The 24,301-nt window shown below is 37.4% G+C and overlaps 4 protein-coding genes across 10 annotated transcripts in view; 2 read left to right on the top strand and 2 right to left on the bottom strand.

Moving 5' to 3' along the window:
- The window catches only part of Cow (Proteoglycan Cow), a 128,712-nt gene extending 125,132 nt beyond the window's left edge, over window positions 1-3,580 (top strand). For both annotated transcript variants that reach the window (XM_043417759.1, XM_043417758.1), the window contains exon 10: window positions 171-3,580. In XM_043417759.1, the coding sequence (XP_043273694.1) occupies window positions 171-304 (134 nt within the window). In that variant the 3' untranslated portion in view covers window positions 305-3,580. The remainder of the gene's footprint in view (window positions 1-170) is intronic.
- Window positions 3,581-4,797: 1,217 nt separating this feature from the next.
- On the bottom strand, window positions 4,798-7,917 carry Fdh (alcohol dehydrogenase class-3 Fdh). The gene is made up of 7 exons (XM_043417760.1): window positions 7,645-7,917; window positions 6,994-7,237; window positions 6,587-6,807; window positions 6,165-6,381; window positions 5,516-5,646; window positions 5,139-5,413; window positions 4,798-4,931 (listed from the first exon to the last, which is right to left on the bottom strand). Exons 1-7 carry the CDS (start codon window positions 7,663-7,665, stop codon window positions 4,907-4,909), a joined length of 1,134 nt encoding a protein of 377 aa, XP_043273695.1. The 5' UTR covers window positions 7,666-7,917; the 3' UTR covers window positions 4,798-4,906.
- Window positions 7,918-8,301: 384 nt separating this feature from the next.
- eIF2Balpha (eukaryotic translation initiation factor 2B subunit alpha) lies at window positions 8,302-12,548 on the top strand. Its single transcript, XM_043417761.1, has 8 exons — window positions 8,302-8,450; window positions 8,527-8,628; window positions 8,707-8,846; window positions 9,227-9,343; window positions 9,556-9,668; window positions 9,770-9,914; window positions 10,144-10,269; window positions 10,371-12,548. Exons 1-8 carry the CDS (start codon window positions 8,438-8,440, stop codon window positions 10,518-10,520), a joined length of 906 nt encoding a protein of 301 aa, XP_043273696.1. The 5' UTR covers window positions 8,302-8,437; the 3' UTR covers window positions 10,521-12,548.
- The window catches only part of LOC122409872 (uncharacterized), a 63,116-nt gene continuing 49,745 nt past the window's right edge, over window positions 10,931-24,301 (bottom strand). For 3 of the 6 annotated variants that reach the window (XM_043417752.1, XM_043417754.1, XM_043417756.1), the window contains 8 exons: window positions 16,629-16,752; window positions 16,381-16,503; window positions 16,003-16,026; window positions 15,875-15,910; window positions 15,620-15,784; window positions 15,404-15,511; window positions 15,067-15,140; window positions 10,931-13,647 (listed from right to left, as the gene is read on the bottom strand). In XM_043417752.1, coding sequence (XP_043273687.1) covers window positions 13,272-13,647; window positions 15,067-15,140; window positions 15,404-15,511; window positions 15,620-15,784; window positions 15,875-15,910; window positions 16,003-16,026; window positions 16,381-16,503; window positions 16,629-16,752 — 1,030 coding nt within the window. In that variant the 3' untranslated portion in view covers window positions 10,931-13,271. Of the gene's footprint in view, window positions 13,648-14,180; window positions 14,679-15,066; window positions 15,141-15,403; window positions 15,512-15,619; window positions 15,785-15,874; window positions 15,911-16,002; window positions 16,027-16,380; window positions 16,504-16,628; window positions 16,753-24,301 lie in introns of all 6 variants that reach the window. The other 3 variants (XM_043417757.1, XR_006260781.1, XM_043417755.1) reach the window with 3 other exon arrangements.

The following is a 24,301-nucleotide window of genomic DNA, read 5'->3' as shown; positions in this document are numbered from 1 at the left end:
AAATGAAAGCCCCGATGCGAGGATTATTGAAAATTCCTCGAGTTACTCGATGCAACGTATTTCGATTGAATAAAAATCATTATTGGATTCGTTATGCGAGTAAATGCGAGAGAAATATCAAGCCTGAAAAGAGGACGGTAAAATCATGAATTTCATTTTATTATATCCAGACGCGATAGTGAACAAGATCAGCAGCGGAGGTCTGAAAACGAACAGCGTCGATTTGGACGACGACGACGAGGACAGCGACCAGGAGACAGCGCAGGATCTCGAGGGCTCTGCCGACCAGCCGCTGGACTTCTAGGCGACAATTGGAAATCCGGAAAAGCACACGGATAAGAAACCATTTCAAGAGAACGGAGAAGCGAATAAAACAAATAACAAAAAACGCTGTGTAACCCTTCCTGCAAGAGAGAAAGAGAAAAAATAACGACGAAGAAGTAGAAAAACTCTTTCATCGCTCTGGCGCCCTTGCCGTGAAATCCTAGCCGCGATTGAAGATTTTTTTCTATCGATATACCACGGTACTTAACCGTCGTCCATAATTTAACCATTCTCAAGAGCTCCTCACCGGTATAAGCGACTTCAACGAGAACACTGAATCGCACTACTGCGGGTATTCGTACACCACTTGTAGTACAACTTTGATATTCCGATCCATGACTTTAAAACCCCAGCCCCTGCCCTTTTTTCCACTTTCAAGATTCACCCTGGCCTATCAACCAACCATTACCGAGACAAACGCACGCAAATTAAAAGAAACATTCCTCAATATCGCCCAGCTCAAAGTACGCGAAAGAAAGAAAAATTATGATAATGTATTTTAACGCAAAAGCGCAGACATTGACTGAACGGAAAAAGGTCAAAGAATTATTTAACCTTCTCCTTTGAACCTGGGATGAACTCCTCCTTGCACAATGCACTTTAAAAATAATATATTATTACAAAATATTTATGCGAAAACTCGAGTGCTGCGTAGTGAGCTAATTGACGAGGAAGAAGGAAAAGGGAATAAAACGAACTCTAACTTAACCAGCTGAAAATATTCTTGCAGATCGACTTATTCTCGCTTTCATCGGATCGACTTACCCCACTTTTAGTATCGTTTATAAGAGAAGAACTTTGAAATCGTCACATTTGTAACAAGGGTATGGCAGGGCTTGCGCTGGCTTTGTTTTTAAATATTTGATGTTGATAGTGTGCTTCAACATACGAAAAATATCACGGCATAATGTCATTCTTTATCAAGAGATGCGGTAGTGGCTCGATCACCTTTAGGCCAATAGTGGACGATTATTATAATTGAAGTATACTTCTCATCCGTGCTTTGTGGGTGTGTAATATGTATTCGTGTTGGGACGTTAAAATAGTCAATTCAATGATTTTAGGCTACTCGTTATTTTTCTTTAATAATATAAATTAAGATTTGTTTTGTTTTCAAGTTTTCTTGAGTCCACTAACGAAAATCTGATTCCCCTTTCGGTATGTTTTATCGAATTTATCGATTTTTAAATTCACGTCATCATATTTGACACGCTAAAATTAAGGAAGCCAAAGTAATGTGAAATCCTTTCACTTAATAATAAAACGCCCTGATCCATAAATGTGTATCTCAGCGAAATATTGTCGACGATTTGCAATAATAGGCCATTGTAAAAGAACAAAAAACGAGGAAAGTCTGAGAGAACCGGAAGGAAAAATGATGTCCTGGACGGGAGCGTGGATTTTCCATGTTCATTCCGTTTCTCTCGTTGCGACGAAACATGAACGTATGAAAATAGTTTAAGATGTTACGCTTAAAAAAAGAAAATAACGACCTATTTCTTACTCGCTGACGGAGTCGCTTTGACCCAATTATCCAATGGGCCGAATAATCATCCCTTCGGATAATCCCTTCTCCCTCTCCCAGCTATTTAATAAAGACAAATTCGAAAGACCGGGCGATGCAATATGGTGGTCGGAATAAAAGCAAAGAGCAAAAAACGACGTTCGCTCATTAGTCGATTACGTAAGATCGAGAGAGTGCGACACTTTGATACGAGTGTTTATAGTTATTGGTAAAGGAATCGAGAAGATTCTCAAAATTCATGAAAATCAAGATAAAAACAGTGAAAAAAATCAACCAAAACAAAACGAAAAAAATCGCCAAACGTGTTTGGCCGAGCATATGACGTCGTTGTTCGTCTGGCATTTCCACCGTATAAAGATAAGAGCATTTTTACTTACCGACTTTTACTTAACGAGTATTTGTGCGTAAATGTAGATTATTATAGATTCAAAGTGAAAAAAAAAAAAAAAACAAGCGAAAGAAAGAAAAAGAAAAAAAAATAATAAAAAGAAAACAAAATATAATCCGTAGAGAACGATCAGTGTGACTATGTGAATAGACGATAAAGTTTAGTGGCAAAAAAAACCAAAACATTACGTAGGTGAAGTAAATAACCCTCACGTAAAGAAAGCTCTTCCGTCCCCCCCCGTAACGATTCCAATAGTAGTCAAACATTTATATTTGTGTTTCCGTTCATTGAAGTTAATTTCGTATTTCAGAGCGCGAAATATGAAAGTGCCGTATTAGTTTTGCTTGAATCGCGTTGTACATCTCTCGCTGTACTATTTACGATGGTGGGGCAAGGGCGAGCAAAAGATTTCTGTTCGTACGAGCTGGAGTTCATCTACATGTGACCAACATTGCAGATAAACTTTCTCGACTAAACATTTTTTATGCGGACAATCGACGAGCTGACAAATTTGACGTGAATGTCTGAACGATACTTTCGTTTGAAAAATGCTCTCTCATTAAAAAAAAAAAAAAGGAAAAAATAACGATTAAATAAAAATAAACGACAGGAAAGTTGAATAGAATTTAAACCGATGCTGTTAATTGTCCATTCGTGGTTTTCCAGCAAGTATTATTGTTTCGAAATGGCACTAATTCCCTTCCCCCCCCCCCCCCCCCCCCCTCCCAATAGCTCATACAGTGATGTAATTATTTTTATTCAACTAAAATGTACCGGCAATTCTCGTTCTATTGAACATAGTACACAACATTCCTTTTGAATGCCTAAACGCGTAAGTGTATAACAAATAAACGTAGGAAGTAATGCGGCCACTCGAGATTAAAAGTCAATGAGATCGAAGTTGAGAATGAATTTGGAAAATACGTTGATGAAGAAGAAGGAAAATATGAAAAAAAAAAAACAAAAAAATAAAAAAATCATACAAACAATTACTATGCCTATGCACCCTCAGCTACATCGAGCGTAATTCCGCCATAATTATTCTATATACCGTCGATCATAGAGATTATATAACAATTAATATTTCCAGACATAACGCGACCGGGCGCTAAAAGGCCGCTAATTGAAATATTGTATATACAATAACTGATATACAATAATGAACATGTAATCATCTAATGAACTTCGTACCATGACGATTGATTTGTAATAAGGATATTATACTCCGGATCGAAGCGTAAAGAATTTTTACTTAATTTCGAGGCTACCGTAGATATCTAATCCGATTGGTATTGTACATGTGGCTGTAAGAATTCTTTATGAATAAAGATTGTTGTAGAAAATTGTTGTGATTTTTTATGTCATTGCGAATTTTTTATTTTAACATCATTGTTGTTTTTTTTTATCTCTTTCAATTTTGCACGATATTTATGATGAAGGAAATTATATGACATTTTTACGTTCACGAACGTTTGTAGCCGTCGCATCGGGCGATCGGTCGACAAGGAAACCTGACGCATGTTACTTGTTGAAGTGTACAAGGTTCACCGAGACGACATGGATTTGGCTTGCAAGGATTCTTAGCCCCCTTATCATCAGGAGCATCACCGACTGAAAAAAATTCTCCTGATTAGATACGATCCTGGAACTGAATTATGCAAAAAATGAACCATCAAAAATACGGGAAAACTCACAATTTATGCATTTTCCATCGCGACAGTATCTAGAACAACATTCTCTGCTGTCTGTGCAGGCCTGTGATAAAGATTCCATAAATTCATTAGCATTTTTTGTATGTTTTTATAAAGAATTTTTGTTTTTTTTTTTTATATTTCAAGACATTGGGAAAAATTGCTTACGCTGCCTAATTTTTTTCCACTCGCTGACACCGAGGACACCGCGATCATTATCATCATCAGACACAGTATCAAAGTGTAACACTTCATGTTGGATATTTCGGTCTGTAAATTTTCTTAACAAGCTTATCTCTCAACTGAGCTGTTATAACTCTTCGTCGATTTATAATTCGTCCCACTTTTATACGACTCGATCGTCCGATGTGTTTGTTCAAGTCGTTTTAAATTTACCCACGTTTTTTCCACTTATCCAATTACGCATTTGCATAAATATCGTTGGTTTTACCTCGTATTATATACGACAATGCCCTTGGACTCAGGAAACCCCAGCAAATTTGCGCAACTACGTTCGTATTTTTTTTTCTTATATATTTACAGCTGACCAAGAAACATCTGTGTGCAACGATAATAGCGTATTCGTCATATTTACATTACATTCACCACGATTATCTGTGAGATACCATTGTATAACTGAGCTCGTATTCTTTTTACAATCATGTTTTACTCGTAATTACTCAAACTAATTAGAAGATAGCGAGAATAATAATCGAAATATGATTGTGAAAAAATAATGGCGAAAATAAAAACAGCTAGCCTGAGACAAAATTATAATTTTCTGCAAATCTACTTTCTTGGTTGCAAACTTTTTTTTGGTACTCGAGTCGTTGGGGCAGAATTTGAATAACAGAACACGTGACGTCGAATAGTGTGCCATAAAAATATTATATTCTTTCAGTTTTACAAGGCAGTATGCTTGAAAAAAAGTTATTGTTCGGGCCCATGATCGATGGATGAGAAATTGAAGATTTTTTTTCAGTAATGCAGAACGGCTCTCAAGCTGAAAAATAATATAAATTTTCATTCACATCAGAACATTAGAATAGTCGGCGATTGTGCTTTTCAGATTAAATGGAGAGTCTTAAGATGATCGTCACTCAAAACGTTACATGCCGAACTTCTCTTTCAAGGTAAAATATATTATTTTGAAGAAAAACTTCAAGCAGCATGATGAATATCTCAACAGAGCAATAAATTTATTCATTACCAATTGCCGGAATGCAGCAGCTCGAAACCGTCGTTAATTTTGTCGAAAGGCATATTGTGCGTAACAAATTCGTCGAGCATCAATTCTTTATTTTGATAAGCCTTCACCAATTTTGGAACACTTTCCTTTGATTTCCATCCTCCAAAAGCTGTGCCCTTCCAAACACGACCGGTCACCAATTGAAACGGACGTGTACTGATTTCTTGACCGGCTGCAGCAACGCCAACTATCACGGACGTTCCCCAACCTTTGTGACAAGATTCCAAAGCGGCCCTCTGCAATTTCAAATAGTCGTTTGGAATGATTGAAAATCATTCTTCATTTTATAATTCGCATGCAAAAAATGCATTTTATCCGTTTCTTTTTTGTTCATGTACCATTGTATTGACATTTCCAACGCATTCGAAGGTGTAGTCGAGACCACCGTCCGTCATTTCGATAAGTATCTCCTGAATTGGACGATTCTGTTCCTTAGGGTTTACGAATTCAGTGAAACCGAATTGTTTCGCTGAAAACCGGGAAAATCTCGTCAATTTTTTTCATTTTCAACAAAGAAACTTTTTAAAAAAACATCTTTTCATTTCCGTAGAGAAACAAAACGAATAGAAATTGAATGTCTCGATCTATCGAAGGCCTTTATAATTTGCTCTCCTTTTATTTTTCATTGATAAGACTACATCCGAAATACATTTTTCCTTGATATCTTTATCCAAAATGAGGAAACGAAAGGTTTAAGCAAGTGTTTCAGTGCAAACGAATGTTATCCTGAACAGTGTGTAATTTTCGATTAATTATTCATGAATCAAAGAGTACGGTGTAAAATATGACAAACCCAAGAGAAAAACAACAAACATGACGAATGTTTTTTCTTAATATTTTTTTGTAAGTGGTTCCCACTCATTTTTTATGCTCATTAATTTCATTTTCAATTTCTTTTTAAACATTGAACAGGAATAGTTACTTCACCACGATACTCGAGTGTGATATATTCTTTTAATGGGCTCCAGTGACGAAACTTTGATATACCTTGCTCAAATTTGGCAGGATTGAGATCAATGCCAATGATGCGAGATGCACCAGCAGCCTTGCAACCCAAACCCACTGCGAGACCAACAGCACCAAGCCCCCAGACAGCACATGTACTGCCAGACTCGACTTTAGCAGTGTTCAAAGCTGCTCCATAGCCAGTTGAAACTCCACAGCCCAACAAACAAACTTTATCAAAAGGAGCAGTGGGATCGATCTGGAATACAAAATGAAGAAAACCATCAACAATTATAAGCACCAAGTAACGAGGAAAGAGAGCTAGAAATCAAGTGTTGTTTGTAATTTTGATCATTTTCTTGAGTGTCATTAAAAAAATATGATAAAACGTAAAAATAAATTCTATCTCATGACAAAAATTATGTTGACGTCGAATGGAATGTTTACATCCGCCTGACTCTTACCTTGGCTAGTGAAATGTCCGCCACAACAGTGTATTCAGAAAATGTTGAACAGCCCATAAAATGAGCTAGTGTTTTCCCTTTACAAGTGAATCTTGATGTTCCATCAGGCATCACACCTTTTCCCTGGGTATTACGGATTTTGCTGCAGAGGTTTGTTTTTGGGGATTTGCAGAACTTGCAGTCACCGCATTGAGGAATGTACAAAGGTACAACATGGTCACCTTTTAATAAATATTAAATGTTACAATGATGAAGAAAGGTATAGCTCAACAGGAATTTAAAAAAAAAACATCAAAATAAGGTCTAATAATGGGGTAAGTAGGAATATAATATGTAACACGTGAAAATAAACATTAATATTCTTTTCCTGCAAAGTGTTTCAACAGATAACTGATCGATTAAAGTACCAATTTGAAATTCAGTTACTCCCTCGCCAACGCTTTCAACAACACCACTTCCTTCGTGACCAAGAATGCTTGGGAAAATGCCCTCAGGATCTGAACCTCCAAGGGTATAAGCATCAGTGTGACAAAGTGCAGTAGCTTTTATTTTGATGCGAACTTCATGTGCTTTCGGAGGTGCAACTTCAATCTCTTCGATTGAGAGCGGCTCTTTCTCTTTCCAAGCTACAGCAGCACGGCATTTAATGACCTTTGGAGGAAAAACAGTTTCAGCTAATCAAAGTTTTACTGTTGCAATAAAAACAGCAAATTAAAAAAATAACAAGAAATAATTGGGGCAATTGACAATGATTTATGGAGCTTTGACGCAGCTTCATTTGCCTGAAATTTTGGCAATACAATTAAAACAAATGAATACTTGAATATTTTTGTGTGATTAAAATAAGATTTGATGCTAATTTTTTTTTTTCATGACTATTCAGAATGTTTAATATACTTGGTGACACACGGGTGAGAAGAAACATTCTTGTTTCAAGTTTTAATAAGTCTCGTGTATAATTTGCGCAATGATACTTTTTGTATTTTTTTAGATATCAAAGGTTAAAAAAAAACAGTATGAACCATAAGAAACATTAAGGAATCACGATCAAACCATACTTTGCCTACGGTGTCAGCCATTGCGTCAAAATATGGATGTGCGTAATAAAATCTCCGACTCGGTGGCACTTGGATGAATATTCGTTCTGAATAAATTGGTACCCGTAATCCGTATGTCCGTATGCAAAGTGATATGCAGTACAATATATTCCGATAACCTTACAAGTCAGCCAGTGGAGGTTTCCGCTTGACTTCCAATATTTTTCTAATCTCGAAGAAATTTCAATACAAATAAATTTCGAAGCACTGTTGATTAATACGATAATCACTGTTTTCACACACCACGCACCACAGTAATTGATGCTGCACGCTATCACCCTATCACGTTATACTATATATCTATATCAACAATGCCAAGGTCAAAATGCCGACTGTATTTTGTGGTTTTGTATTTGAATAGTCTTTATATTGTTTTAATGTACATATGGGTATTTATTTTTGAAAAATGTTCGATTGTATTTCGGAATATTGGGTATTAGTCATGTTCGATAAATTCTCGATTCTTTTTTCGCAATTTCAAATTTTCGAAGCATGTATATATGTGGCGGATTTGCCAATAACGTGATTTTTTGTATCGATTCAGCTCTACGAATAACTTCATATATCAAATGTCTAGCTTATTCATAGTAGATAATAAGCTAGAATGATAAAGTAGATTTCTGTGTATGTTTACATCAATTCGATGGAGCCACAAAGATCGCAACATAACCTAAAAAAGTACTAGTACATATGGTCTGTTCTAAATTGTAAATAAAACATTGTTCAGTGGTTTTTATTACGTTAAATATTTATAATGGAACGGGATGGTAAGTGGAATTTAAAATTCAGTAATTGTTACAAAAAGCTGAACAGAGATTCCATCACCATAATTTTTTATCGCAGAAATCTGTCAGTACTTCAATCAAATCATCAAAGATGAGAAAGATGTATCTGCTGGGATGGCGGCTATTCGAACTCTTCTAAAAGTGTTGGAACGGTCAAAATGTTAGTATTCTGCTTTTAACTTGATAGTAGATTACGACTTATCCACTATGCATCATCTTTTTTTTTTGTTACTTCAAGCTGAAACAGTACAGGAGCTTCGTTATTGTTTACAAAATGCTGTCGATGCTATGCGCTCCACTGATCATCCTGTCACTGCCATTGCATCCGGCAGCGAGTTATTTCTCAGATTTATTACTCTTGCCACATTGGATACACCGGTAAGATTTCGAATTAATGTTGATAAAATTGTATTTCATGATCATCGATATAATCCGAGCTTGCATTGTCAGAATGCAACTTGGCTCATTATTTTTTTGGAACTGAGATTTATCTGTTTTCTATTTTTCAAATTTATATCTTGTTCTACTGCGGATTACTCTATATAAGTGTTCATTATATTTGTGACCATAATTTTCATTACATTTTCAAAAAATGCTGAAATGAAAGAAATCTTATGCCTACCATTGAAGCACATTTCGTAATCATTTGACAAAGAACATGGTGCAATAAAATATCGCATGATGCAATTTATCACAATATCGATTGTAGACATACAGGTCAGATTTATAAATTTTTCAGTTGAAATATTGTTGAACAGTCTTTTGCAGAATGCAAGGGCATTATGATCCATCGAGGCAAAGTTTTCTATGAAAAACTTGTTGCTGCACGTGGCAAAGTAGGAAAAGTTGCTGCCCATTTTATTACGGATGGTTGTGTGAGTACATTACATCTGGATTATCATTTTTACCATACAAACTGTCAAAAAATACAAAATAATACTAATAATAGAAGATACTCAATACATTAAAAACTGAAACTTATGGAATCGTTTTTCATTTGCTGATTTTGAAAAAATGTTGTTCTTTCATTTACTATTCCATACAAAAATCAACCATTTTATTCATAGCATTTATTCTTATGATGCAGAAAATCCTGACTCACTCCAAATCCAGAGTAGTTTTACAAACAATGAAAGAAGCAGCAGCAAGCAATAAAATTTTCCAAGTCTATGTCACGCAGTCTGCTCCAGATTTTAGCGGGTAAGACAATTTTTCTTTTCAAGAGTTTTACCATAATTTTAAAGAAATTGTACTGCAAGAGCAATTGATATAAAAAAGTATTTGTGTTATTCTGTCCTTAGCGAAGAGATGTGCGAAAATTTGACCAAATTAGGCGTTCCATGTACACTCATACTTGATGCTGCCATGGGCTATGTTATGGAACAAGTTGATATGGTCATGGTTGGTGCAGAGGGAGTAGCTGAAAGTGGAGGTGTTATAAACAAGGTACTAATGATTAAGAATCTCAATGGCAGAATGTGGTCGATAGCTGTGCTCCAATGTTATATATTGACTTTCCTTTTCGAATTCCCAAATTGTGTACTTCAAATTTATTTTTGATTCACTTGCACTAATAGTTTCAAAACTTACTTTCGATGACTTTCCTTGCTCTTTAATCATATTATATTCTATTTATGACAATTGGTTCCTAACACCTTTATTTTTTTCACGACAGATTGGCACATATTCGATGGCGATTTGTGCTAAAGAAATTAAAAAGCCATTTTACGTTTTGACGGAAAGTTTCAAATTTGCCAGAATATATCCGCTGAATCAAGTCGATCTTCCAGACGAATTCAAAGTAAGTTGAAAATGATTTAAACATTTCTACGCTCGCGCTATTTTAATAATGGTCTACAGAGGTAAAACAGGATCTTTTAATGCTTTTAAAACCTTTTATAGTACACTGCAAGTACGTTATCGAAAAGTCTACAAAACGAACACCCGTTGGTCGACTACACGCCACCTCAATTTATCAATCTTCTGTTCACTGATTTGGGAATTCTTACTCCGTCGGCTGTTAGTGATGAGCTCATTAAACTTTATCTGTAACTTGTAATTACTGAAAACTTTATTAAATTTATTTCATATTCAAATTATATAAGAATCGAGCAAATATTCTTGAAATTTTTTTCACATATGGTCGAAAAGTTTCACCAATAATCTAGAAAAGTTAAATTATGTGTGATAACATATTTCTTTTTAACTTTCTTTTTATGCTTTGATTCTCAAGAATCATTGGTACATATGTTTTAAGAGATTAAAAAGTGAATGTTGTAATGAAAAAATCACTTGATGAATTTGACCGAAGTTTTAATTTTAACATCTGAACAGTTAAGGGAGAACGTGACAGATTTTTCATCGTTGTACCATTCTGAATAAAAATCTGAATTCGTAATTCGTAACGAACACCAAACTTTTTCGGAATTGGAGTGAAAAAAAAACATTAAACAGCGGTATGATTATGAATAAATACGCTTTATTCGTTCTTTTCCAAATGTATTCTCCAGGCTGTGCCACATATGGCATCGGCTATTTCTAAATCTACACGATGTAGTAGGATTAAATAGGACGATTTTTTAAATTTCGATAATGAAGCTTTGACATTAAAAGATGGAGTATTCACGCAGTTTCGAACTATCGAAATAGGATTTCACATTACCGCGTTATTTAATGAATATCGTTTGTTTCCTTTTCGTTTTTCTTCCGAAATAACATACTTGCAACTATCCTTTCTGAAATATTTATCGATTTAACTGAATCCTCGTACGTCCTCGATCGTCATGATTACATGGTATCTTGCGCCAAATAAGTTATTCATAACTTTTCCAAAAAGCCTCTTTATTGTATTGCGATTCCAGCTTGTGTTGCATTGATAATAAATATCGATTATTAATTTGTGGTTCAATTGTTTCTTCATTGAATTTTTAATAGAGTTATAAAGGATAAAGGCTGCTTAATTGATGCCTTGATACACGTGATTATAGTGTTCATAGAGTCCTGGTCTATGGAAAGTTTTGCGAGATGTCGATTTATCTCATTAGTACAATTTTCATTCTGTTTAACATCCGGTTTTCCAACATGAGCGGCCAGTTTTTTGTTTCACTTTGCCCATTATCTCGACGACAGTTTTTGCATCCCTATCATTTTTGTTTACAAATAAAACGCAATTTTTGGGAGATAAGAATCTTGAACAGAAAACATTCACGTAATCGACGTATGATCCGTTAAAAAAAGGATTTCCTGGTTGTACAAAGATTGAATCTGAGGTCACTAACGATCAACGAAAAACATTCGTATTCTCGCAAGTTTCGTTAACCCTATTAGACGAAGGAAACAAAAATTTATTCGAGAATCACCAGTTGTAATTTAGCACAAATTCGGAGGAAATATTTCTATCGTTGGAATAACTCAAATATTTATCTTTTGCGACGATTCAAAGCTAGCGCTATTATACCTACATATCATATTTTTTCATCGTACAAAATCTTGCTCCATCTTTTCTCCGGTTATTGAATCGCTCGCTGCGTACTTTTTCTACACTGTATGATTGAATCATTGAAATTCAATTTTATCTCAACGATAATATTTTCATTTGTTTTCTTTTATATTTAGTTTCTCGCGGAATAAATCACTGGCAAGAATGACTCTTAATCGGAATATGAATAATGGTTGAAAGGAACGTGTGTGCTAATGAAACATGTACAACATACTGGCACTGGTTTACGAAAAATTCAGTGATAATGAACTTTATATTTTGTTGACAATGACAAAGTTTCTAAGTATTGAAACACTTTTTTATCCAGTATGATTGGCTCCTGAAATTTCACATGAAATTATTTATTGCACTGTTGGCTGAACTGTCCAAATCAAATGAACCAAGAGAATATAAATGTCGTTTGAAAATATGACTTCGCATCAGAACAGAAATAGCACCTGGGACAATAACATATTGCAACGTAAAAAAAAACGGAATAAATTAAACAAATTGAGCTTACTGCTACGCGATACCCTGACTCGTATACTGTACAGTTGTACAATCGCTCTAACGATCATTAAAAAAAAAAAAAAAAAAAAAAACGGAATAAGTGCTACGTAAAATGCCAATACGCAGCTTGACCTTTTCTTCGCTACAATCGAACTGATTAATCTTTTGGCTTTTTAAATTTCAATAAAAACAAAACAATAAAACAAAAACTCATAACAGCGTTTACGAATTGCCGTGTTAGCTCTTCGGACGATCCAGTCTAGAGCATCCTCCACAGCGAGGCCCTTTTTAATACATGAAAAATAATAATAAAAAATAAATATGCCAAAAGAAATTTTCGATGATTCGATGATAATCCATGAACTAGTCGTATGAAGATTTCTATGAGTTTTGAGATCAAGTACTTAAAAATTAAGCGAAACGAGACAACGATCAGAGGATCACTCGAATCGTGTGGAATCAAAAAAACAAAACGAATGTGGTAATACGAATTTAATTACTCCCAAGTCTAAGGAGAAAATTGAGATATCTAACAAATGTAATGTGAAGACATTCCTCAAGGTCCTCGTGATCCTCCAACCGTTCAGTGACTTTACAAAAATGTGTTTTTTTTTCTTTTAAATACTGAAGAAGTCATTAATTCGTACATTGAATTAATTCGTATCTATCTCTTTCATCTTATATACAAATCAATCTTTTAGAGTGTACAAACCCAAGACAATTGAATTCATACAAATATAGTTCTAGAGCGAAAAACAAAACGACGGAAAGAAGAAAAAAAATAACAAAAAAACGCAGTATTTTGTTCTACAGTTTTATAAGTTGTGCGATCGGCCTGTCGCGGATACGGCTCGCGCCGCTCGCGGTATTTGTGTCGGCGTCGTTAATTTTTTGGGTGATGGAATGGACGTTTTGGTCGGTGTTATTTCCGCTTTTGAAACGCTCGTCTTAACGAAATCGTTCAAATCCAACGATCTGCTCGGTATCGTTTCTCTTGGTTTCACAAGACGCTTCACCGTTAGACTTTCCGCTAATGATTTATCTGTAAAACCATTGTGTCGTATTGATCCTGTTTCGTCAGGACGAGGTCTCGACGTACGGGGCGATCGGTCGCTCGGCTTACGAAGATTCCTTGTCATGTTGATGTCTGCGAGCGATGGGGGACGTTGACGATTCCACGAGTCACTCCAACTGTAAAACAAACATAAACGTTGTTTGAACCATTCGAATAGCTTTGTTTTTTGCATCCTCACATGGCATTTTTTTTTTTTTGATAAAATAGAATTTCTAACGATGTCACAATTCGATTGATGCCATCATTTTTTAAACTTGTACTATGGAAATTAGTCCCCGTTTTCATAAAACTGTATTTAAGCAAATCTGCAAACCATTCGCAGATAAAAAAAACAACTAATTATCGGTGTACTAGAAAAGCGAAAGCTACTGTTAAAAAATGCGTTTTATAAGAACTACTGAAAAAGGTCAATACCATAAATTTGTAGGATGCTTCGAAATTTTTATTTTCAGTCCACTCATTAAAGTGAATTGGAATTGCTGATATTGAGCTGGAAATATGAACACTCGACAAAGTTACGACTTGAGCAAGTTCTAAGAGGTTTTTCTCCAATCGCAAAGTTTACGCTTTGTGTTTTTTTAATTTTTCCAATCGATGGATTAATCCCTGAGAAAAAGTTCTTCACAAATGAAAAGTAGAATCAACTCACCGCACACGGCTAAGCATCGCAGCATGAAACATTGTTAATTGTGAATCCAATTACGATCCGATATGATTTACGATATACGAAAGTTCTAGGTCGTTACTTCAATATTTTCAATATGATGCGTTTGTACGGTAGAAAAAATGAAAAATTTCTTATAACTTCATGCGGATAAAACGAGTTAAGCATCCGTGTCAATTCCTCGTGGTAATTGATATGACAATTGTTTAGTGTCTATTGCACTATGAATAAAATTGAAAAAAAAATTCAACACAAAAAGGAACGACATAACGTTTTGGTCGAACGAGACCTTTTAGAATTAATATCACATGCAGTTATCTTTAGTTTCTTTTCTTAAAATACAGGCATTAATTGAACCACAGAGCTGGTAAAGGCCGAAAATTTATGAGGTGCATATAAATCAGTAGATTGAATGTACACAAGAGCAAGTAACCCAATACTAAGTCACACAGACTGACGCACTCTACCTTCCCGATCCTGAAGCTGTTTTGTTGAATGACCGAGGAGAGAGGGTGATGCGTGAAACAGGGTAGCAATAACAATTGGTTATTTACATGACGACGTTTCAAAGGATTTTCATGAAAGTTTTTTTCTAAGTGACAAATATCACTGATACGAATGGAAAAATGTCAAAATACTGATTCTGACCAGACGGGCTTGAATCGACGATTTCTATGGATGTGTTAATTGAAATTTTCGTTAAAAGTGAACAGTGCACAATACCGAAAACTTGTATTATTGATTTTCACGTATTTCATTGAAGGTTTGTTTGAACGATGTGGAAGACAATAGATTTTCCGAGTGTCAACAATTTTGGGGGAGGGCAATTTTATCGGTTGAGAAAAGCTCGAATTCTCAGGTTTTAAATTACCTAACAAGAGGCCCCATGCCACTGTCCTGTGGAAGTGACTGCAGTAAAGAAGGCCCAGCGGATACAGGTCGCATCTGTAATTACACGAAAATCATCGATAATTCGTTGGCAGTATTTTGTGGGTACAGATTCTCGACATTTATTGTCAAACGTAAAACGATTGATACTGCATTAATTCATGAATGTGACTCAGTGATTTAGAAACGGATTTCAAAGATTTTCAACTTCCGTTGCTTTCACGAGTAAAAAAATCCAAGAATGTGTGTTTATCACGCAAATTCGATTTAAAAAATTACTTTTCTTCAAAATAATTCACGCACACAAAATCGTAAACTACCTTTTCCGTTTGCGTTGTTGCGTTGCACGTGTCTTTGTTGAAGGAAGAACTACCGTTCATGGACGATGCGCTGCTCTGACTGAGATCTTGATGCTTCGATATTTGCATCTGTAATCGACATTGCATTGATTAATCGTCAGTGCTCGAGAGTTTGTATATCAGTTTGAGAGCTGCAATGGAGCTCGACGAAGCGAAACAATGTTTTGGATTATTGACCTGAAGTTGCTGTATCGTTCTGTCCTTGTCTTCGAGTTGTCCTTGTAGAAAAACGACTTGTCTCCGTAGGTCTGTCAGTTCGTCGGCAACGTTGACACTCCCGTTAATCGGATTGGTGCTCGTGTCCGTAGTTCCATCTTCGTTCAGGTTGTTAAAGAGGCCATTCTGAAATAGGGCAATGAGAGATGAGGCGTAAGGAAAAATCAATGAAATTACGTCAACGGAAGGTTCTGAAAGATATTTTTAAATACTCACCACCATAGTCGTGCTGAATGGGTTGAGAGTTTCAGCCTTAAAGGGAAATCAATACGCCGGTTAATAATCGAATAGCACACAACATTTTGTTAACGATAGACATTGAAAGCTGAATCAACAAAACGTACCCTCGTCAAACCGTTCTCTCCTGGCTTGAAATGACAAAACCAAATGGTGGACCAAAAAAAATATGCAGAAACAAAAATATCGTTAAACAAAACAATAAAATTAAGACCAAAAATGATAATTTAAACGAAAATAAAAATGTTAAAATCCACAATGATTTGTTAAATTATTCGAGGATTCATTGTTTGCGTACTGAACCTCGAATACGATCCATTTTATAGGTCGGAATAATCCGACGAATCTTATACAACCGTTTTGTTCTTCTTTCTCCTTATTTTAACAATGCATCCTCCAATAAACGAACGAAACGGTGCGCACAGACAAAGCAGAACGTAACAGACATTTATCGTCGAATATATTTTTTCTTTATCGTGCCTTACCTCCTGAACTACTCGCATGAGTTTCAACAGATCAGTCTTGATGGAAACAATGTCCTGATGATAAGTGAAACGTTCAACCCTGAGGCTGCCCTCGTCACCGGAATCGAGACTCGGTGATTGGACCTTTATGGGAACAACAATCAGATTGACGCAACAATTAATGATTTCGTTACTTTTTAATAATCTTTGAACGCTTCATTTGATATTCGATTTTGAAAAAGAACTCGAATGGAACAGTCGTGACTTACATTTCCCGTGAAGACTGGCCTGAAGGGATTGGAAACTTGTCGGGTTCGCACGCTGTCGAGCGAGCGCGGTGAATCGGTGCCAGATCTGTTTCGCAACAGTCTCGAAGTTCTTGCATTGGCAATCCTGAGCATCAAACAAAAAAGCAAACAAATTACGATTAAATTCCCTTTTTTATGGAGCGTTACAATGTTGAGTCACGAATCCTATTGATTAAAGTACGATTGTAAATTTGCAAGCATGACAGAGAACCGGACGGTGCAGGATTTTAATGCGAATGCTATTTCTACCAAAATTTAACGCACATCGATGACTCAGCAAAATGGCCTATCGACCATTTTAAAATTTGAGTCCTTCCTCGCCTTCGAACTGTAAACACAAATGACGACAGAAGTCCCAGGGGGAAGCTTAACGCCTAATCGAAGGCCTAAGCTCGAGCCCAGAAAAATTGAATTCCCGACTAGAAATTCGAGTCTTCGCCAACATTTATTTCGAATTACGAATATTAAGTTTTTCGAATCCATATAATCGGATCCCTCGCAATATCGAATTACCACAAACTCAGGTTGTAGAGAGGAACCTCAAGAAAAAATGGAAAAGTACACTTTTGTCAAGGTCACCGTTCAATACCTCGTTGCATCGAGTTGTTTGCCCCGAGGTGGGATTACAGAAGTGGCCAAAGCGCCCGAGGTCCCAGTAATTCTGGGTTGCCTAGGCGGAGGCGAACCGTTGGTCGGTGTCGAGCTTTCCGACGATAAACCGGAGTCTTTGGCATCCTCCGTGTTGCTATTTGGTATCGGAGCGTTATTATCATCAGGCAAAGTTCCTTCGTTCGTTATTTCTTGTTCGTTGCTTCGAGCTCCGGATAATCCGGTTGTTCGTTTTCTCGCGCCTTTGCCGATTTCCGAGCTCGATGCCATGCTTTCGTGGCGTCGAACAACAAACGATAATTACAATGTATGAGGGGGGAGCTCAAGTCACGAGTGGAATTCGTGCGTGTTGGACTGATAGTCCGTAGAATAGTTCTTTCGACACAGAAAACTTTGGCCTCGTGTGCGTTTATCGATCTCCTCGAGTGGTAGACGTCAAAACACTCGCGACTGTTCCCTTTCTTTAACACCGTTCTAGATTTCTCGTCCGGAAAGAAAAGCTCCTTCGCATTATCGCAATTGTTTTCGTGAGTCAAATGAGACAACAGGATGGCAAGTTCCCAGGCGAACTTCTGACATTTGAGGCCGCGCGAATCGCCGTAACCGCAACTACGCGGCTGGGACTTGTTCTTTCCCTCGGTTCTCTCGTGCCCGCTCCAGGGAACGATCCACCTCGCATCGCTTCTTCCTTTCCCGTGCAGGCTTCCCACCTCGCGGATCCAAAGTCGATCCAATTACTTGCGAAATGCGAAGCAAAGCCATCGACTCGGAAGCGAGCTTTCGGGAGGCAAGCTACTTCCTGGGTCAAGGTCGAGACCTTGAAACGTGCTGGACGGAACGAAAAACGCGAAGAGTCGATTCCATCGTGAGGTTTTGCACTTTTGATTTCCGCGGGATCGCGGAGCTCGAGATTTTTCGAAACGTTTAGATATTAATGGCCGTCATGTTTTTACGACTTTTTCGGTTTTCATGATCCTGGTTTCAACGTTCTACTGGCATTGTTGGGTTTTCAGCTCGAAGCGAAAGCCCCGGAATCTTTGGATCAACGGAATATTGGCTCCTGCCAGAGACACAGTCCAAAGAGGTACGTCACACCACGTGGATGTTGGCTTGGAATTCGACAGGGCTTCGCACTCGTGAGGGGCTTAAAAGTTGTCTGTTGACGACGAATGTCGGCACATCGTCCAAACTGCGGCGTAAACGCCTGCACGAAATGCACTGCGGTGCAGCGGGACGCGCAGGTCGGAGATACACGAAAGTAGAAAAGCTGAAGAGCGTGTGTGCGGGAGGGAGAGAAAGAGAGCCGAAGAGGGAGCTGGAGAGAAACACGGACTTGGGGAAGATCCGCGCAAGCGCTGGTTCGGAGTGCCGGAGGAAGGAGAACGCTCGATATCGTTGGGGAAAGCTCGCGGCCGAAGGGACGCCGGAAAAGCGAGTTAAAATGGGACAGATGCGGATGGAAAGCGAAAGCGGAGATCGCGAGGGAAAATAATCTCGGTGACACTCTCGCGCTCTTAATGGGACTGAGTGAAGTCACCGGGGAGAACGAGATTGAGGCTGGTGGGATCATCTTTGCCAACACGGGCTGCCCGAGCCTCGGACTTTCCTGGCGTTTATTAATTGCTTCAAACTACAATTTGACGTTATTTTTCTTCGAAGAAAGTAACTTAACGACATTTTTCATGAGACAGCGAAGAAAGTCGAGAGCGAGTAAAAAATTGAGAGCTTCAACTCGAGCGGGGCACAAAAGCGGAAATTAATTAACGAAACGGGAAATCGAGCACCGCGTTTTGCGCCGACACAAACTTCACGTTTTCGTACCCCAAATTTGCTGCATTTCAGAAAACTTCAACCCCTTCGACCTGACCATCCGCGAGGCACTCGAGCATCGAAAAAAAACGGTTCAAACGCGAAAGAACCAAGTTTTCAACTCGAGAGAATAATGGGAAAAAAACCTCTCGAGTACTTCGCTGTCCGCTCCATTGTTTCGACCGACTAATTATGCAATGTGTGCGAGTACACGGAGAAATTCGAGGGCTGCTCGTCGGTGCATAGGGCCAGAAAAGGATGGATAGCGGCGAGACGGTCTGCGCGTTTTGTCAAAAGTATATACACCGCAGCGAGTACCGGTCGATTCTCCGCTCTTCCGGAGGATTCGGAACGTTGCCAAGAATAATCAGGAGTCGAGGGAGCCGAGGGTTCAACAAAATAAAACAGAACGGACGCGAACGCACTGCACGATGTTTCAAGTTCCGGCAAAACTCTGCCACGGCAAATCATCTCGATACGAAAATCCCACGGGGCCAATTTCGACGTTATTTTAACGGGAATATCATTTTTATGGATACTTCATTCCCACTTTTTTTTGCAGTTTCATTCACTTTTAAAAATGCCATTTTTATTGCCCACTGAAAAAAGTGTCTTGAAAGATTTTATTAGCCAGTTCATTGTCTGTCGATTTATCCGAGAGCGCAATAGTTTGGTTGATTCAAACCATGAAATTATCGATAAAGTTTGTTGGAATCCTAGAAACAATTTTCATGCTTGAAAAAACAGGCGCGATTTATCTGACTTGATGATTCCCACTTTAGATTTTATGCCGGCATAATTTGAAAGAAGTAAGTACATGAAAGCAGCAGGTTCGATTATAGCCCGTAAACGGGGCGCGCTCGACTACAAATGTGTGATATAATTTGTCCAAGTTTCTGTTAAGAAAGTCCTGGCCTGTATCCTTAAATATTATTTTTATAACTGGTGCTCGATACACGCTCGTTTCTCGCCAACAAACTTTCGAACACTTTCTTCGCGAGTATTGCTCGTCGCGAACGAAAATATGAAAGCGAATTTTCGTTTTTTCAACTACAAATATGAATTCAAAGTAGTTCGGCCGCTCTATGACTAGTCAAGTCTGCAACTACTTTATGTTGATTAATTTCAAGTTGAAATTATTAATAAAATTAATAAACACTTGCATTGAGAATATTTTTATCGTAAGAATGTAATAAAATTCTTTAAAAACATCATAAAAGATTAAATTTATACTTCGACTTGACTAGTTAATGATTGAGTCGGTACCGGTGACACTTGAAATACACATAACCTAGGCAACATTTAATGGTGCCGAGAAAAAGGAATGGTCAATTCATTAAAAAAAAAAAATGCGAAGCCACTAGACGATGATGAAATTCCCGCGATTCCCGAATTTGCCCGAAGTTCCAACACCCGCTTTCGAGACGTTAAAAACTTAAGTTTTTTCATGTTTTTTTTCTTGCCGTAAGATAATGTTTTTTAAAGAAAAGGAATCGGTGATAAATTCCCTTCGCGATATAAACTTTTCCAACCTCGAACACGAATTTTTCCACAATTAATATTATTATGAGTTCTTCCATAGGGTACCGTTTTAAAAACTCAAAATTGTAGATGAAATAATCCGAAATTTTGCCCCGGAAGTGTGCTAATCGTTATCAGGGGATTTTAAACTATCATCTACCGCACAAAACGTGAAAAAGTTAACAAAAAACGGCCAAAATATTTTAATCTCTGTATATTTTAATTTTAAATCCACATAAAAAAACATGTTTTGTCTGGATCAAAAGTCGCGAAAGCGCCATCGATGTGATTCGAGAAAGGCGAACTCTGAAGTGCTTATGAATACAAATGTTCTGTGAGACTTCGTAATCAAAGTTTAGTCAGTAAACATGGATGATGTCATGGTTAAGGAAATGCAGATAAAAGAGTTTCTTATGGTAGGTTTTTCCAACTTTTGTATCATAGTTTTAAGCTTTATGCGATAAAAAAGTGTTTGGCGTTTGCAGTTTCTAGCTCGATGGGGAGGCTTTTGAAAGTGAAGCAGGGAAAAGGTTTCCCGAATTTTGGTTTTTCGGGCAGTGTATTGAGCGTTGTAATTCGAAGGGGGAAAAAAAATCTTCAAACAGTCAATGTTCGAAAGGATTCCTCGGCCTGGAATGGAGTGTTGTGTGTATGGATGGTTAAAATGAATGGTACGAATGCCTCCGTCAGTTATTTGCCCTCGAGATAGTGAGACAGATGTAAAGGCCAAGAGGAAATAAATCCAAAGGGGAATTTAGTCGCGCCGCAATAAACATTCTCTCGTGGCGTCTCACGGGAGGATTTTCGTTTGGTGAATCGCGCGAATGCGGAGGACGAGAGAATCCGCCGAGCAAAAGACTCGAGTCTGCCAATAAAAAAGGAAGCAGAAAAATCCGGAAGTCAGTTACGGCTTCGAGTTTCTCTGCATATCCATTTCTCTCAACGCTTTTCTCCGCTAAAACCTTTCATGCGATCATGGCAATTCGCAGTCTCCGGGCACCCAGTAGGTGCCAAAATTTTTCAGTCGTAGAAGAATAAAACGTATCGGAAGGAAATAGTAAAACGGGCACAACGAACTCCTCGACGCGACGAGAGGTGTCAGCCCTTTTTTATCTTTTTATTTTTCGGGGAGGCTGAGGCTAGAATCTTCGTGTGTCACGGCGAGCTCCGAGCTTTTTTAGGGCATTCACTCTTTATGACACCGTCACGATCGGACGGCCGGTGTTCGCATCATTCTCTCTTGATATTGCAAGATAGCTCATGCACGAAACGATTGACACGCATGTCAAATTTTAAGGGGTTCGTCTTATCGGTTATTGAGATAAACGTGTTTAAATATATGAAGAAAAATACACTGGGTTATGGGGACTATCCATAAAAAATCGTTTTTTTTTCCACATAACGAATGAACGCTTTTTACGAAGTTTATGAAAAACGTACACGATAACAATGAAGTATGTAATGAAGGTCTGGGAAAAAATTCGAGACGATTGTCTTACCGGTAATAATAGTATATTACACACCTAGCCGAGGCTGACAAACATGTGGTCTGAGGCTTTACTTTTTCCTGCCCGAGGTGTGTATACGATTTTTCTGTCCGACGTAGGCGGAATGCGGCAACTTCGGCCCGGAGGGCAGAAAAGATATTTTATTAATTTTTTCCACTCGTATACGACTTACTTCCCACTGTATCGCATTTGCCGAGGGCGAAGGGAAACTGCAGAAAACCTTGCCGATACAGCCAGTACTTGTTTAATCCCCTCGGGTGGCAGTGCGAGTACGCTCAAGCGCTCCTACCAAAGGTCCTCAAATAACATGCACCTCCTCTACTGTGGTTCATTGCGCCAGCCAGTACACGAAAAAATGACCTCCCACCATGGGTTCGAAACATGTTTCACGCGATTCTGAGTCAAATGAGACAAAGTTGTAATGACCGGAAAAAAAAAATTTCGAAGGCAATAGACTATAAAAAAATTCCGAGATTTGAAAATTTCGAAATTTTTTGAAAATCGATAAAATGACCTCCCACGTTGGGTTCGAAACATGTTTCACGCGATTCTGAGTCAAATGAGACAAAGTTGTTATGACCGAAAAAAAAAAAATTTTCGAAGGCAATAGACTTATGAAAAAATTCCAAGGTTCGAAAATTTTGAAAATTTTAGAAAATTTCAAAAATCAAATAATGACCTCCCACGATGGGTTGGGAACATGTTTCACGCGATTCTAAATCGAATGAGACAAAGTTGTTATGACCGAAAAAAAAAATTTCGAAGGCAATAGACTATAAAAAAATTCCGAGATTTGAAAATTTCGAAATTTTTCGAAAATCGATAAAATGAACTCCCACGTTGGGTTCGAAACATGTTTCACGCGATTATGACTCGAATGAGACAAAGTTGTTATGACCGAAAAAAAAAAAATTTCGAAGGCAATAGACTATAAAAAAATTCCGAGATTTGAAAATTTCGAAATTTTTTGAAAATCGATAAAATGACCTCCCACGTTGGGTTCGAAACATGTTTCACGCGATTCTGACTCGAATGAGACAAAGTTGTTATGACCGTAAAAAAAAAAAATTTTCGAAGGCAATAGACTTCTGAAAAAATTCCAAGGTTCGAAAATTTAGAAAATTTTAGAAAATTTCAAAAATCAAATAATGACCTCCCACGATGGGTTGGGAACATGTTTCACGCGATTCTAAATCGAATGAGACAAAGTTATAATGACCGAAAAAAAAAATTTCGAAGGCAATAGACTATAAAAAAATTCCGAGATTTGAAAATTTCGAAATTTTTCGAAAATCGATAAAATGAACTCCCACGTTGGGTTCGAAACATGTTTCACGCGATTCTGACTCGAATGAGACAAAGTTGTTATGACCGAAAAAAAAAAAATTTTCGAAGGCAATAGACTTATGAAAAAATTCCAAGGTTCGAAAATTTTGAAAATTTTAGAAAATTTCAAAAATCCAAAAAATGACCTCCCACGATGGGTTGGGAACATGTTTCACGGGATTCTGAATCGAATGAGACAAAGTTATAATGACCGAAAAAAAAAAATTTCGAAGGCAATAGACTATAAAATAATTCCGAGATTTGAAAATTTCGAAATTTTTCGAAAATCGATAAAATGAACTCCCACGTTGGGTTCGAAACATGTTTCACGCGATTCTGACTCGAATGAGACAAAGTTGTTATGACCGAAAAAAAAAAATTTTCGAAGGCAATAGACTTATGAAAAAATTCCAAGGTTCGAAAATTTTGAAAATTTTAGAAAATTTCAAAAATCCAAAAAATGACCTCCCACGATGGGTTGGGAACATGTTTCACGGGATTCTGAATCGAATGAGACAAAGTTATAATGACCGAAAAAAAAAAATTTCGAAGGCAATAGACTATAAAAAAATTCCGAGATTTGAAAATTTCGAAATTTTTCGAAAATCGATAAAATGACCTCCCACGTTGGGTTCGAAACATGTTTCACGCGATTCTGACTCGAATGAGACAAAGTTGTTATGACCGAAAAAAAAAAATTTTCGAAGGCAATAGACTTATGAAAAAATTCCAAGGTTCGAAAATTTTGAAAATTTCAAAAATCAAAAAATGACCTCCCACGATGGGTTCGAAACATGTTTCACGCGATTCTGAGTCAAATGAGACAAAGTTGTAATGACCAGAAAAAAAAAAATTTCGAAG

Source organism: Venturia canescens, chromosome 4, assembly GCF_019457755.1.
Source record: "Venturia canescens isolate UGA chromosome 4, ASM1945775v1, whole genome shotgun sequence".
Taxonomy (NCBI): domain Eukaryota; kingdom Metazoa; phylum Arthropoda; class Insecta; order Hymenoptera; family Ichneumonidae; genus Venturia; species Venturia canescens.
This window is presented reverse-complemented; position numbering and strand designations above follow the sequence as displayed.